This window comes from Phocoena phocoena, chromosome 4, assembly GCF_963924675.1.
Source record: "Phocoena phocoena chromosome 4, mPhoPho1.1, whole genome shotgun sequence".
Taxonomy (NCBI): Eukaryota; Metazoa; Chordata; class Mammalia; order Artiodactyla; family Phocoenidae; genus Phocoena; species Phocoena phocoena.
In genome coordinates, this window is record NC_089222.1 from 32,651,362 (window position 1) to 32,666,008 (window position 14,647).

General features: G+C 40.2%; 2 protein-coding genes across 2 annotated transcripts in view; one reads left to right on the plus strand and one right to left on the minus strand.

Annotated features, from left to right (window-relative positions):
* MED12L (mediator complex subunit 12L) overlaps positions 1-14,647 on the plus strand; it is a 308,272-nt gene that overhangs the window by 115,910 nt on the left and 177,715 nt on the right. The window lies entirely within an intron of this gene.
* Positions 2,699-3,712, minus strand: P2RY14 (purinergic receptor P2Y14). Its single transcript, XM_065876157.1, has one exon. The coding sequence runs from the start codon at positions 3,710-3,712 to the stop codon at positions 2,699-2,701; it is 1,014 nt and encodes a 337-aa protein (XP_065732229.1).

Below are 14,647 nucleotides of genomic sequence, written 5' to 3' on the forward strand. Positions count from 1 at the left end.
TGTACCATTTGCAAATCTCTTCTCCCATTCAGTAGGTGGCCTTTTTTGCTTTGTTTTTGGTTTCCTTTGCTCTACAAAAGCTGTTTAGTTTGCTGTAGTTCCATTTGTTTATTTTTCCTTTTGTTTCCCTTGCCTAAGGAGACACATCCAAAAAGATATTGCTACAACCAGTGTCAAAGACTGTACTGACTGCCTGTGTTTTCTTCTAGGAGTTTTATGCTTTCTGGTCTTAAGCGTTTTATCCATTTGAGTTTATTTTTATATGTGGTGTGAGAAAGTAGTCCAGTTTCATTCTTTTGCATATAGCTGCCCAGTTTTCTCAACACCGTTGATTAAAGAGGCTGTCTTTTCTCCACTGTATATTCTTACCTCCTTTGTTGTAGATTAATTGATTGTGGAAGCATGGGCACTCTATCCTATTGCACTGATCTATGTGTCTGTTTTTGTGCCAGTACCATCCTGTTTTGATTAATGTAGTGATCAAATTACTGTACTTTGCTGTACAGTTTGAAATCAGGGAGTGTGATACCTCCAGCTTTGCTCTTCTTTTTCAAGATTATTTTGGCTTTTTGGAGTCTTTTGTGTTTTCATACAAACTTTAGAATTATTTGTTCTAGTTCTGTGAAAAATTCCATTGGTATTTTGATAGGGATTGCATTGAACCCTTGGTAGACTACCTTGGGGTAGTTTGGTCATTTTAACAATATTAATTCTTCCAATTGGTGAGCAGCATCCATCTTTCCATTTGTGTGTGTTGTCTTCAATGTCTTACAGTTTTCCAAGTACAGGTCTTTTACCTTAAAAGTTCTGATATGCAGTAGCTGTTATTCAACTCTTGCTTCACGATATCCTTATTTGCATTGCATGTTGTTTCCTGAAAAATATTGCCTTTCATATTTCTGATTTGCTTTGGCACAGTGGTTACAAAGGCAAAACTTGGTGCTTCTCATCTTCTTTTATGATTTCAGTTTCTCCTGTGGCCCAGTAGGGGACATATAAAACACCAGCATTTACTAATTTGTCCTGACCAATGGAAACTGTGAATAAACACAGCCACTTTCTTTTGCAAATATGTTTAGCCAAACAAATGCTATAGCAAGCTTAGTTTTGCCAGGCACGTTTGTCATAGGTTTGTGATTTTGTTCTTTTTGGGAGAGGATATTTGACCCAGAGTTGGGAGCAGAGAGTTTTCATGAGGGTGGAAGGTGGATACAGAGTGTGAAAACCTTCTCAGCTCTTCCTCAGTTTAAAATGTGTTTTCTCAGTTTTGCCTAAGATCTGATGAGATCCTGAGAACATATGAAATACTTGTTTTGAAAAGTCAGTGGCAAATAGAATTTCAAAAACACTCTATGCAACTCCTTCCTGGGTACTCCTATGCCTTCTTTCTTTGTATTCTATTAGCATTTGTAATTGAGTGTACTAAAGAAACCACCCATGTCTTGACTATGAGTAAATCTGGTAGTGTTTTTTGGTATCTTGACTTAAGAAAAAACTTGACACTATTAAAATTATTTTTTATTAGTACATATATGGTAAGGCTTGAAGTACATATATATATATATATATATATACACATATATATGAAAACATGACTTATGAAAATGTTTGAGAAGAGCATTTGAAAGATGGGCTAAATGTCTTCCAGCCAGTTAATAGCAGAGAAAGAACCGAGCTTTGATGACTCACAAGCCAGCAACCATATCCCATATCTGCACATATGAAATTTGTTTTTCAGAAAATATGATATGTAAATTTTCATTTTGTGTGTAATTTCTCACTCATTATTGTAAATTTTAGATTTTCTTGTTATCAGGTCCAGTTGCTTTCTAAGAAAACTGCTTTTCTCTGCTCCTAGGGAATAAAGTGTGTTGCCAGCTGGGGGTATTTGTGTGCATATGTCTTTTCTCAGACATCCTAGATTTTTTTTCCCATACCACTGAACAGGGGACGTTTCTGGCAACTTACGCCACTATCTAGATTCCCTCTGTAGAGTTTACTTAAACATGTTCTAGCACCAGAACACTAGGCTCATTAAGCAGCTTAGCTAATCTTCATATAAAACATATTTGAGATGTATCTTATATCATCCTCAAAATGCTATCAGAGAAAGATTACGTTTTTTGCTGCAATGTACAGAGTTTATATCTGCTTTCCTTTGAAATGCCGTGAAATAAATCCGTGGGGGATTTCTTAAGTGATTTTTTGGGTGTCTGCTTATCCTGCTTCTTCAAATCAGAGAAGACTTGACTTTTTCCAACAAACAGGCCTCTAATCCTTTATCAGACTGTGTCTGCTTTTAAGCTGGTCTTTAATGACCCTGTTGAAAAGAATTGCATAATATGCCAACTTAATTCTTGTGTTTAGAAGAAGGAAGATGCCCCTGTGAATTGTCGTGATTGCTTCCTGTCTTCCTTATTGCTATCTAATGTGCTGTATTAGCTGACCAGACTATTGATTATAAACTTAAACCTTCTCTTTTGGTGGGATAAGATTAAATAATGTATTATCTTTTCTTTGATGGTACAAAAACAAGCATGGAAACTTACATTTTAGTTTTATTATTGTACTACATTGAATAGTAGTGCCTAGAGATGATACTTACTATCGTGGACATGCTTCTTCTTCATTTTCCTTTATTATGTAATTGAAGATTACAGTATGCGTGCACAGACTGTATTCGAAAGGAGGCGGGCACTCACAAAGTATCTGTGCTTTCTTGTGTTACATTTCCCCTTTTGGTTTTGGAAGCTTCTGAGTCACGCTGAGCTTTTAACGGGATATGCAGTTTCTTACGTAAGATTTCTCTAAATGGATGGCACAGAGAGAAATAAATAATGGGGTCCAGGCATACGTTTGCAGCTGACAACAGCAGAGAGAATTCTTTCACGTAGAGCAGGATTTCTTTTGACTGGCAGCTGTAGTGGGTCTCTGTCTGGCTCCGAGTGTAGGGGATTCTGGCAACGTGGTAAGGCACAAAACAGACAAAAAACACGAGCATGATACTGAATATATTACGGCTAGATTTCTTCTTGACCGAGACGGAATGCTTTCTGGACTTAAGGTGGGACTTAAAGATTTTCCTCGTGATAGCAGTGTAGAAGACGACTAAGGAAAGAAACACAATCCAGAAGACGGCCACAAAGATGTAGTTGGAGGCTTGGTGCCACTTGAGGCCCAGTTCATTCTTAAGGTCCATGCATTTAACGCGTGTGGCCTTCCTGATGCTCCGGTTGGTCAGGATCACGTTGGGAATGGCAAGCAGCAGCGTGAGGCTCCACACCAGCACCGACAGGAGCTTGCTGTAGTTCACGGACTGGATGAACGAAGTCAAGAGAGGCTTCACGATTTTATAATATCTGTCAAAGCCGACGAGCCCGAAGAACACGATGCTGACGTACATGTTGACATAGAAGAGCACGGCCGAGACCCTGCACACAAACACGTTCAGCTGCCAGGGGCCGAGGCCCGAGTCTCCCAGGATCTTAAAAGGAAAAGTCAGGCTCATCAGGAAGTCACTGACGACAATGTTTTTGAGATAGACGATGAAACTCTTGGAGCTGGGCACGTAGAAGAATATCCACCCGGACACGCCGTTGAGAAGGATCCCGGCCACGAAGACCACGAAGTACAGCACGGGGATGATTTGCTGGGTTATGAGGGTGTTCTGGGGGCAGGACCCCTCTGCAGGTGGGGCAGTGGTGGCATTCATCGTTGGGTAACTTCTGAAGGCGAGGCCTGGAAGGTGATGTGAAATAGTCACTCAAAGTGCAGTCACGACCTTCGAGTCATTTGCCGAGAAATAAATGAAGGGAAGGGCAAGAACTTGCCACGCCCAGCAAGTTCTTGAAACCAAGGTTTTGCTGTATATTCCTTAGGTACCTGTCTCTTTCTCCCTTTCACCTTCCCTTCCTTCCTTTAGAAAAGGGAAGAATGGAGTAGACAGATGACAGGAAAGAAAAATTAGAGAAGCAGGGCAGTCTGAGAACTGAGGTAATCATGGAGACCAGCGTTTCCCTAAAATGATAAAAGGTTCCTGTACAACTCTAAAGTTCCAGGAATACTCGTTTAAATATAGTCTCAAAGGTAATAAAGCTATAAAAACAGAGAATCTGTTTGATTTTATTCACAACTCTTCAACATATTAGGTTTAAGAGCTCTTGACACAGACCCTACTTTTTAGAAAGCCTACCCTATGTATATTTTAGACATAGGACTATGTCTTACAAGCATACACGTCCAACTATAACTGGTATTTTTGGTATAGGATTATGGGTACCTTTAAAAGTTGAGATATTCTGTGGGGTTTTTCCCCACAGAATTTAAAAACTGATTTGCATTATTTTTATAAATTAGAAAACAAACAAAAATGATAGAAAGACCTTAAGCATTCTGAGAAATGCTCCCCAAAGTACATTCTAGATCTGTACTGTCCAAATGGTAGCCACTAGCCATATGTGGCTGTAGAGGTCTTGAAATGGGGCCAGTCCAGATTGAGATGTGATGGAAAATGCACAATGAATTTTGCAGACTTAGTACGCAGATAATAATGTAAAATATCTCAGTATTTTTAATACTGAGAATATGTTGAAATATTTTAGGAATATCCCATTAAATAAAATACATTATTAATCTTAATTTCACTTAATTTTACTTTTTTTAAGAATATGGCTACTGGAAAATTTTAAATTACCTATGCGGCTTGCATCATATTTTTATTGGACGACACTACCCTAGGTATTACCCAGAACCTTCTTTTGTTAGAGAATCCTGTGTAGTCTTCACTGATGTTGGACATGATGATTTATGGCACAAGGAAGATTAGCACTCTTTTGAAAGATTATTTGATACATCTAAGAAAATGTCTACTGCCCATCTTATCTGTAATGTCAGCATCCTGTTTAACCCTTCATCCGTTGGCCCTTGCCCTCAGGATAAAGTCCTAACTCTTTAACCCTGAGCTACCAGAAGTCCCATCTTGGTCTGATCCCTACTAATTCTACCTCCAGTGATGAGTTCCTGCTGTCCTGAACCCTTGTACCTCGTGTGTTCCAGGACTTCTCTCACCTTGGACCTTTGCACAAACTTGCATTTGTATGGAAGACTCTTTCGCTACCTTCTTGGTTGGCTAACTTCTCTTCATCCTTGAGGCCTCAGTTTGGATGCCACTTTCTTTAGGAAGCTTTGCCCTCCCAAGCCTTGGTTGGGGTGGATTGGGTGTGAGGTCCCTTGTATGTGTGCTCCTAGTTCTGTGCCTTTCTTCTGTCACAGCACTTGTCTCTCTAGCTGTTTGTTTTTTGTTTCCTCTACTACTGTAAGCTCCTTCAGAGGAGAGAGACCATGTCATTTTTTTTTTTTTTTTTTTTTACCATTGTATTCCTAGCATTACATTTAGAACATTAGATATTTAAAATATTTGTGAAATAATGAAATGCAATCTGGGAATATAAGACAGGAGTCCCTGCTCTTAAGAAATTTACATCTAGTCAGGGGTCATGGGAAAGAAAGATTGTGGAGAACAGTGGGTTCCTTGAGGACAGAGAATGTATCTTGTTTATCTTTGTATTTCTGGTGCCAAGCATGGTGCTTTATACACAGTGAGTGAAGGGCTGTGTCAGTAAAATTAAGGAAGTGTGAGAAAGTAGAATTTGGAAATGTGGAATATGAGATTCAGTCACATTGCAAAAAAAAAAAAAAAAAAAAATCACACATGCAAACTTTGTGTGCTGTTTCCCCCCAAAGAATATGTTGCTTCTGTGTACTCTTCCTGCAAGCATATGGCAAAACTAGTTACATTTCTAGCAATTGATTTTGCCTGTCCTTGGACTTCCTTTGAAAGGAAATCTAATCCCCTGCCCACTTGGCTCTGATCATAATGGGTTTGTTTGCAGGTCCTCTGTGGCCTGGTTCATATATTAGATGGTAAGTGAAGGGGCCGTGTTTTCTATTTTTAACTGTCCACTGTGGCAAAGAGTCTATATTTAGTAAATAATTGGTGCAGTCTAGTCTAAGAGCCAGTCTCACAGAGCTCAAGAGAATGCTCCCAGGGGTCCCGGTGCTGGGGACACAAGCCCTTCGGCCAGTGTGGTGCGGGGATCGTGATGTGTATTCGGTAATTGTTGGATTCACTGGAGTTTAAAATATAAAATTTTTAAAAAAGCAGATGTGAATACATTTTAAAGTAGAGAGAAATATTAGCTATATAATATGCAACTAACTACTGAAATAGTGAAGAATTTCCAGAAATGATTTAATGAGTACCAAATTTCTCTCTTTACAGAAAAATTATAGAAGCCACTGTATATAGTAATAGTGAAGAATTTCCCAGAAATGATTTAATGAGAGCCACCATGTCTTTCCTTTCCTTCTAGAAACCTGTATAAAGACATTTTCTCAGAATCTCATGACTTTTGTCCTTTCGCACTGCAATATGTCTGAATGTAGCCTGATGCCATGGGTCCACAACTCTGACCCTCTGGTTCCTCAGAGGGTCAAGAATCTGAGCATATATGCTTTGCCATGCACCTCATGCCTCCTCCTTTCCTCACTTTGAGGTTGATGGAAGGGGCTAGCTAACCCAGGTAAACTTCTAGAGCCAGAGTGCCTTCTGAAATGAAGTGAGTACTCAAGGCTTGCTTGGGTCTTTCCCTCCAAACGTCTTCTTGCTATTTTGGGCTGTTTTTGAGCAATGGCAGATCAGAGTCTCCGTTTGAGACGTGTTGACTGGGGGAAGAAGCAGGGCATCACTGCTGCTCGTGCTGCTGTCTGGGTGGATACAGCAGAGGCAAATTAAAGGCTCATTCTACGTAGGTAATGAGCTAATGGTAAATCCGAGACGATTTTAGTGGCAATACGCTCTTAAGTCTGTTTTTCTTGAGCAGTAGTGTTGATGGCAGGGCACTGTGACCTCCAGGTACATAATTTATCATATTTGGTCCTGGTGACTCAGAGTGTGGCAGCCTTTTCTACAGTGATGGATCAAGAGATGTGTGGAAAAGGGGCTATCTTAAGGTATCTGCGGCAAGTGAGGCCAGTTATATATCGAGACCAAAAGGCAGGGATACACGTTAGATGAAAAACAGGACAAGCTGATAAAAGAGACATATATTCCTTTGACCTTGTAACACCTGTCCAGTCTCCTCTCCTTGTCTTTAGTATAGAGGTGATTTAATATCCCGATAGAGACCTACTAAAACTTCAAATCATTTCACAGATGGAGGAAATAGTAACATACGGATGCTGATTTTATACGGTAACGTAAAAATAAAAAGAACCAAATAAATCAGAAAGAAAGAATGTCTTGATGTGGCCCAGCAACCCTCCATTCCCTGCCCCAGGCTCTCAGCTGATTTACTATTTCTAAGCAGGTTGTCCCAGCCCATCAAAGACAAGAGACAGGCAAAGGGGGAGAAAGAAAGAGGAAAAGCACCTCTGGATGATCAACCGAAATAAGGGACATTCTGTGGAGCCAGTTTGTGGAAGTGTAGCCAGCCCTGCCCATGGACGTTACTTCTGAGATTACCTCTGAATTTCTATAGTGAAAGTGGTCATTATGTTAACCTTGAGGCTTCAGGTAACATAAGCACAGCTCCCTGAATTCTTGAGACTTCATTTAAGAAGGATTTCAAGATAAACCGTAATGGGGGGGAAAGAAATATATATATATATACATATATATACATATATATATATATACACACACACATAAAAGAAGAATGTGTGTGTGTGTGTATATATGTGTATATATATATATATATATATATATATATACACAGCTGAATCACTTTGCGATATAGCAGTAATTAACACAACATTGTAAATCAGCTATACTTCAATTAGAAAAAAATATTATAAGGCTTCAGCTTCTCTTAGGTGGAAATCTTCCTTGTTCCACAAATCCAGGTAAAGGAGAATGAAATGACTTGAAACGTTTTAGTCTATATAAACCGTCACTTTGGATCTTTGGTCACGTAATGGTGGGGTGGATCTATGAGACCAAAAGACAGCCGTTAATGTGTAATAAGAGCCTATGAATTGCTTTCTCTCATCTTGTTTTTGCACAGCTAGAATATCAATGGCAAAGTTTCATTTTAATCCAGATAGTGAGCGCTGTTGTTCCTAGTGAGATGTTAGGTCTCAGGATTGGGCTGCATTCGTATTTTCAGGTTGTAGAGTATTGCATATAACCTCAGGGCTCTCTCTTTGGGCAGAACTTAGTTGATACAGGACCAGACAAGGCGATGCTCGCTCCGGAAATACAATCATCTTAGTAAAAACATGCTGAGTTCATTACTCATCCTCTGTGTAATTACACACAGTGACCCACTTTTCTCTTAAAATGGACCACCTTCCACTGTTCTGTGTGCTGTAATTCTACTTTCTCTGAAGAAGGGAAGTTATTCCTTCGTAATATTTTGATGAAATTAACAAAGCTCTTGATAACGGGAAAGGATGTGTTCACTTACGTTTAAAAACTTTTGTCTGATATGAGGTTTCCTTTCAGTGAAGTAATTTAGCCTAGTGGGCGCTTGTCTTCTTGAAGTGGCCAAGGTGCTTCTTCGCTAATGATCCTGTATTGTAGGAGAAAAACGAAGATTTAATTAAGTTAAATAAACGCCAGAATGTTTTTATTGAAGAAGTATGTGTCGTAGCAGCGCACTTGCTTTTTAAATACAGCTTGTATAATTGTGCAATGTTTCAACGTGCGTTTTTGTTGTTGCTTTACTGAACTTCGTTTTGGTTGTCACTATGGATGATTACTGATGTGATGTAAACCCTGTAAACCCTTTACTTGAGAGGATTGCATATGAAGTGTTTTTAGTTATTGGTTTCTTTCTCCCCACCCCCCACACACTTTATGGGTTTGGTTGCTCAAATCAGCTCATTTAAATTACTGAAGTTAACAATTGACCATTTTAGCTAGGAAATCATAGGCAGGCTTTTTTTGTTTCCTGGTGTTTTTTTTTTTTTTTTTTTAACCTTTGTACCATTGACATTCTGGGTTAGATAATTATTTGTCATGAGGACTGTCCTCTGCATTGTAGGATGTTTAGCAGCATTCTTGGCTTCTGTTAGGGGCCAATAGTATCATCTCCCTAAGCTGTGAACAAAATGTCCTCTGGGAGGCCCGATTGCCCCTGGTTGATAACCACTGGTCTACTTATGCATGGACTTTGCCAAGATAACATCTGAAAGCTATATTGTATGATAGGAAGAGGATAGGTTTGGCAGAATGGTGGTTGGGTTTGGTTCTGCCTCCGTCTAGGTTGGCACCTTTCTAAATTCTTTAAGGCAACCCTTCTCAGACTTTAATGCGCATACATATTTTCCCAGGGCTCCTGCTAAAATGAAGACTCAAGATTCCATAGGTCTGGAGCTGGGTATAATGTTGATGCTGCTAACCCAACGAGTACTCCTTGAAGAGCAAGTTTTTTTGTTTTTTTTTTAAAAGACTGTACGTAGGGGGACTTTAATAAATATTTGGTGAGGAGGGTAAAAAAACAACCTTATTTTTCTTTGCTGTAGTTGGGACTTGAGGTAGGAAAAAATTACATTAAAAGGAGCCTGAAATCTAAGATTTTTCTTAGAGTTTACTCATTATAAATTTCATCATAATAATCTCATCCTTCTAGTCTGTAAATATAAATAGATATTTTATGGAGAACCAGTGGTAAAAAAAAGCATATTTACCTAGAATAGCCCTAAAAGGTCATGAAGTTCTCTTTAGAAACAAAACAAAGAGATGTAGTTCTCTGTGGTGGAATATTATATTTGATCCAGGTCAGTACTGAGCATGTTCTGGTCAAGAATGATATCTTCTAACTTCAGGGAACTGCTTACTCCCGGAGAAGGAAGGAGGGGCAAGGGATGCCATAGGGTGGTTGGACTTTAGTTGTATTTGCGGTATTTCACCTCTTAAATTCTGAAACAATGATGCCTAAATATTACTATCAATTAACACGGGGCGATTAAGTGTATTGGTGTTAACCAACATTAGTTTCTGTACTTTTGTGTACTTGAAATAGTTCATAATTAGAAAACAAAAATGTATATGGAGGGACTTTCCTGGTGGCGCAGTGGTTAAAGAATCCACCTGCCAATGCAGGGGACACGGGTTCGAGCCCTGGGCTGGGAAGATCCCACATGCTGCGGAGCAACTAAGCCCACGCGCCACAACTACTGAGCCTGTGCTCTAGAGCCCGTGAGCCGTAACTACTGAAGCCCGCGTACCTAGAGCCCGTGCTCGGCAACAGGGGAAGCCACCGCAATGAGAAGCCTGTGCACCGCAACGAAGAGTAGTCCCTGGCTCGCCGCAGCTAGAGAAAGCCGGTGCGCAGCAATGAAGACCCAACACACTCAAAAATAATTAAATCAATTTATAAAAAAAAATTCAATAAAGAAAATGTATTTGGAAAATGAATTGCTTTCAAATCACTCTTTAATCAGTACCCACCTATGATGAGCATTTTCCTTCCTGTTCTTTGTTCAGTTCTTATCTGACGACAGTCTGACAATTCCTTCTCTGTCCTTACAGTCCAAACATCAAAAACTTTGATCCGAAGTGCCCCAAGATCTTTTCATATGAGATAAATATTTGTTTCTAGATGATTCTTCTAACAATAGAAAGTAGTATAGATGTGTGTAATCGTTGTGTACATTTCTGAACTTACTAAAGCCATTTTCTTATTATTGCTGCTTTTATCTCCCTTGCTGTAACGTGTGACTTTGTTTTTTTTCCTCTTTGTGGTGCCAATATGTGATATCCTAGATGGTTTCCAGAACAGTCATAAGGGTTGAATAGAAGGAGAATTTATATATGGGCTACTTATTCAGTCTTGTAGTCATATTTTATAACATTTTATGTTATTCAATACTTTATAACATACTTTATATTTTAAAAATATTTTATACTATTGAATAGTATTAATTAATTCTTAAGTCTGTCATCAGGCTTCTGGCCTTTCTTATCCTATGGTCGGTTGAATATTTTAGAATTTCTTGCATCCTCACTCTAGGTCCTGCCTCTTTTTCCCCGACATTGTGACTCCTTAGGAGTGGGTCAACAGAGTCCTCTGCTTCTAGGTCATAGACCTGTTCAAGGAGAAGTCACTTTAAGCATGCCAGTTTATTTCATAGAAGGGGGTCGGAGGGGAGGGAGGGAGTGTTGGGCAGAGAGAGCTATCGGGCACATGCACCAAGACACATGAGAGGACAGCACAGCAGGGGGGACACGGATTGCCCAAGCTCTTGAGTAACATGATAGAGCCTTGCCAATCAGTTACTGTTATCACCATTTTGCAAATGAGGAAACTGATGCTGAGAATGGTTAAGTAACTCATCAAAGGCGAATTGGGCACCTAATATGTGGCCAGACAGTATTCAAATCTATGTCTATTCATCTCCAAGCCAGGTCTCCTCTACTCCTGAGGGAGCTCGGGGCAAGCGTGTTTTGTTTGTGTTCATGAGTATGTGCATGTATTGCAGGCCCTTCAGCATTTTTCTAGAGTATTGTTTTTAGGAATCACTTGTCCAGTATTGTTTTTGAGGGAAGGTGGACATGTGCGTGTGAGTTTGTGAGTATGTCCTTTTTGATCTAGGTGTTAAAGGTCTGCAAGGTGTGGATGCCTTCAGTTTCTCCAGTTAGTCTCTGGGTACCACTGCATACAGAAACTCCGTAACGGATGGTGAGTTAGTATGATGGTAAGCTGATAATGATGCCCAAACCTAGTTTTTTACTTTTAATTCCAACCACTTCCCTTAAAATACTTTTCGCAGAACTCTTAGCAAAGTGCAAGACTGGCACCTCCTCGAACCCGGGTCAGTCTTCACATCTTGTGGTGATGCAAGCAGATCACGGGAGCTGGGGGAGAGGGCGAGGTGTGGCACAGATGCCAAACTTCTGGGGCCATGGAAATGGCTACCCATCCTAGCCTCCGTACCAGGAGCTGCATCTGGATTGTCAGGATAGGTGTTGAGGGATTTTCCACCTACAATCTTTGGTATAGCCCAGGGTTTCTCACCCTTGGCACTACTGACATGTTTTTGAGTTCCAGTTCTTTGTGGGTGGTGGTCTGGTGCATCGTAAGATGTTTAGCTGCATCCCTGGCCCTATCCACTAGGTGCCAGCAGCACCCGTGACTTAAGACAAGGAAAAATGTCTCCAGACATTTTTTTAAATGTTCCCAAGTTGAGAACTACTGTAATAGCCCCTTAATGGTAGTTGTATTTGGTATCATTTTGATATAGGAATAGAATTTTGTCAGCTCTCTCATTGGTGCTAAACCGGAACTGTATGTTGAGTAACTCAGCAGCGATTAAGTAATTCACATGCTTAGGTCTTGGAATGGGAAGTGGGCTTTCTTTACAGCTCTGTTGGAATAATGGGCAGACAGTGCAGTATAATGGTTAAAAGCATGCGTGTTGGATGTAGTGGACCTTGGTTAGAAATATGGCTCAGCTTCTTAGTAGCTGTGATATTGGAATAGTTACAGAGTGCCTCCATGTTTCTGTCTTTACATCTCTAAAGTGAGAGGGTAGTAGTTGCTACCTCATAGGGTTTCTATTCCTGTAAGAATCAAATACCTGGTGCCTGGCAGTGTATGACTCAGAGGAAACGTTGGGGGTTCAGGGAGTGATTCAGCTGACAGTAGACGAATCGGAGGTCCCTGGGACTCTCAGCCGGCCAGGACTTCCCCTGGGTCAGGCTCCCACGCTGTGCCCTACTTCCTCACGTTTATTTGAGGTCGATGTTCTTCTGCACTGAAACGCAGGGCTGCGGTGTGCTCCAAACCTCCTCGGGAGTCTGGCCCAGCAGTGCTTGCCTCGGGGAAGCTGGGGGAAGGCCATTCTTCTTATGGTCCCTGGGTTCTCGTCACAGGAAGCGGCACTCAGCAGCAGGGAGTATGAGTGAAGTCCAGAGCGTTTCATGCACTTACTTGGCAGTCCACACAGGCCTGCATTTTTGATGTGAGTGATGTAAAGCTGTGAAACTCCTGTCTTCAGAGTTTGGGGAACTGATTCCTTTCTCTATCTGGACTTAGATTGAGCTGTTAGGATTCCTGACTTAATTTTTTCCAGCCTGTTCTTCTGCAGCATTGTTTTGGAATATGTGGTTCTATTCCCTGGGGTGAGGCAAGGGAATGAACCTCTGACCTCTTTTTGCTTTACTGAGATGGTGTTTGCGTTTCTCAATCAGGCGTGCAGTACTCAGTTCCTCAGATCTAGGGGCTTAGGGCCTTAACGCATATCCCTTTGCCAGGGGGCTGGGGAACAGATTTTCATTTGTGAGGAACCAACAACTTTACTTAGCTAAATATCAGCCAGGTATATGTTTGTTCAAGATTGAGGCTTGCATATCCCAAAGGAAAAGAATATAAATATCCAGAACTTTAGATGGGAGTGGAAACACTACAGAGAAGTGATTCTCATACACTTTAAAGCCTAAAATTCATGTACTTCCTACCTGTTGGAGGAATCAGTAACCTTTGATGCAATAAAATACATTATTTCACTAACTTATGAATTGGGAAATGCTTTAAATGAATTTGTATTTTATTAAACACAGCATATGACAATGAAGCAACTACATTCATTTCAAAATGAGTAGGACTTAAACGTGAAAGATGCATTTTTATGCAGCTTATAGATGGTGCTCAGAGTACACATGGAAAGAAAGACCTTTGCTTTTTATGAGTCCGAGGCCCATCCCAATGGGATCCATTGTTGAATGTAAGTGTCCTCTTTAGATCAATACATTTGTGATTGTTTCACTTTTCATATGGATTTCAATATGAGTCAGTCATATATGTTTTGAGAATGCTATCTTACATCTTGTCGTGCCCTATGGGAGCTATTAGATGCCTTTTCATTATTGCCTCAGAGGTAATGTCTGAACGTACAGAATCTGATAAGAAGAAGTGCTCCTTTCTATCTGTACCATGAATTGAATTTCATGCTCATGACCTGCTTGGACCAGGACCAGCTTTATTTTACTCCATGGTGGGTTTTTTTTTTTACTTTCTTTTTTTAATTGCAGCCTACACTGACTTCCTTTCTAATTTTTCTTTATACATTGTTGCCTTCCTCTTTTGTATTTTCAGGCTCTCTCTCAGTCTAGAGGCTACTTTCCTTCAAGGTATAAACCTCCACAAGTTCTCAATAAAATTTGTAGGTCTTGAAGTCCTGATACCCTAATAGCTATAAACTTGCTCAAGCCATTTCCAACTTTAAATAACAAAAGTAAAAAATCCTCTGTAGGTGGAAAAGTAGCAATCTCCATTATCAATGAGATTATCTTGTTTCTGAGTATCGCTACCCACTAACAGGGACCAAGGCTCCTTGGGGAAATGACTGATTTCAAATCAGGCACAGGGAAAGGTGAGTTGATACCTTGCAGGCAAAAAGCAAGGAAGTGCTCAGACCAATGAGGAAGTGTTAAGGGGGGAAAAATGAAAAAAAAAAGGACATGGGAGCTGACTTGGTGGCACTTCTAGATTCCACAGTTTGGATATCAATAAGAAGGACAGTAATAGATGAAAGTACTTTTAAAAACAAACCAAATTCAAGAGTTGATAGTGATATTAAAAATACAGATGAAAAAGGGAGGATGAAGACAGGGACAAGCTCTTCTTTGTAGAAGAATGTCAGC

Coding starts and splice junctions, on each gene's coding strand:
- P2RY14 (XM_065876157.1), bottom strand. CDS start 3,712: ATGAATGCCACCACTGCCCCACCTGCAGAGGGGTCCTGCCCCCAGAAC.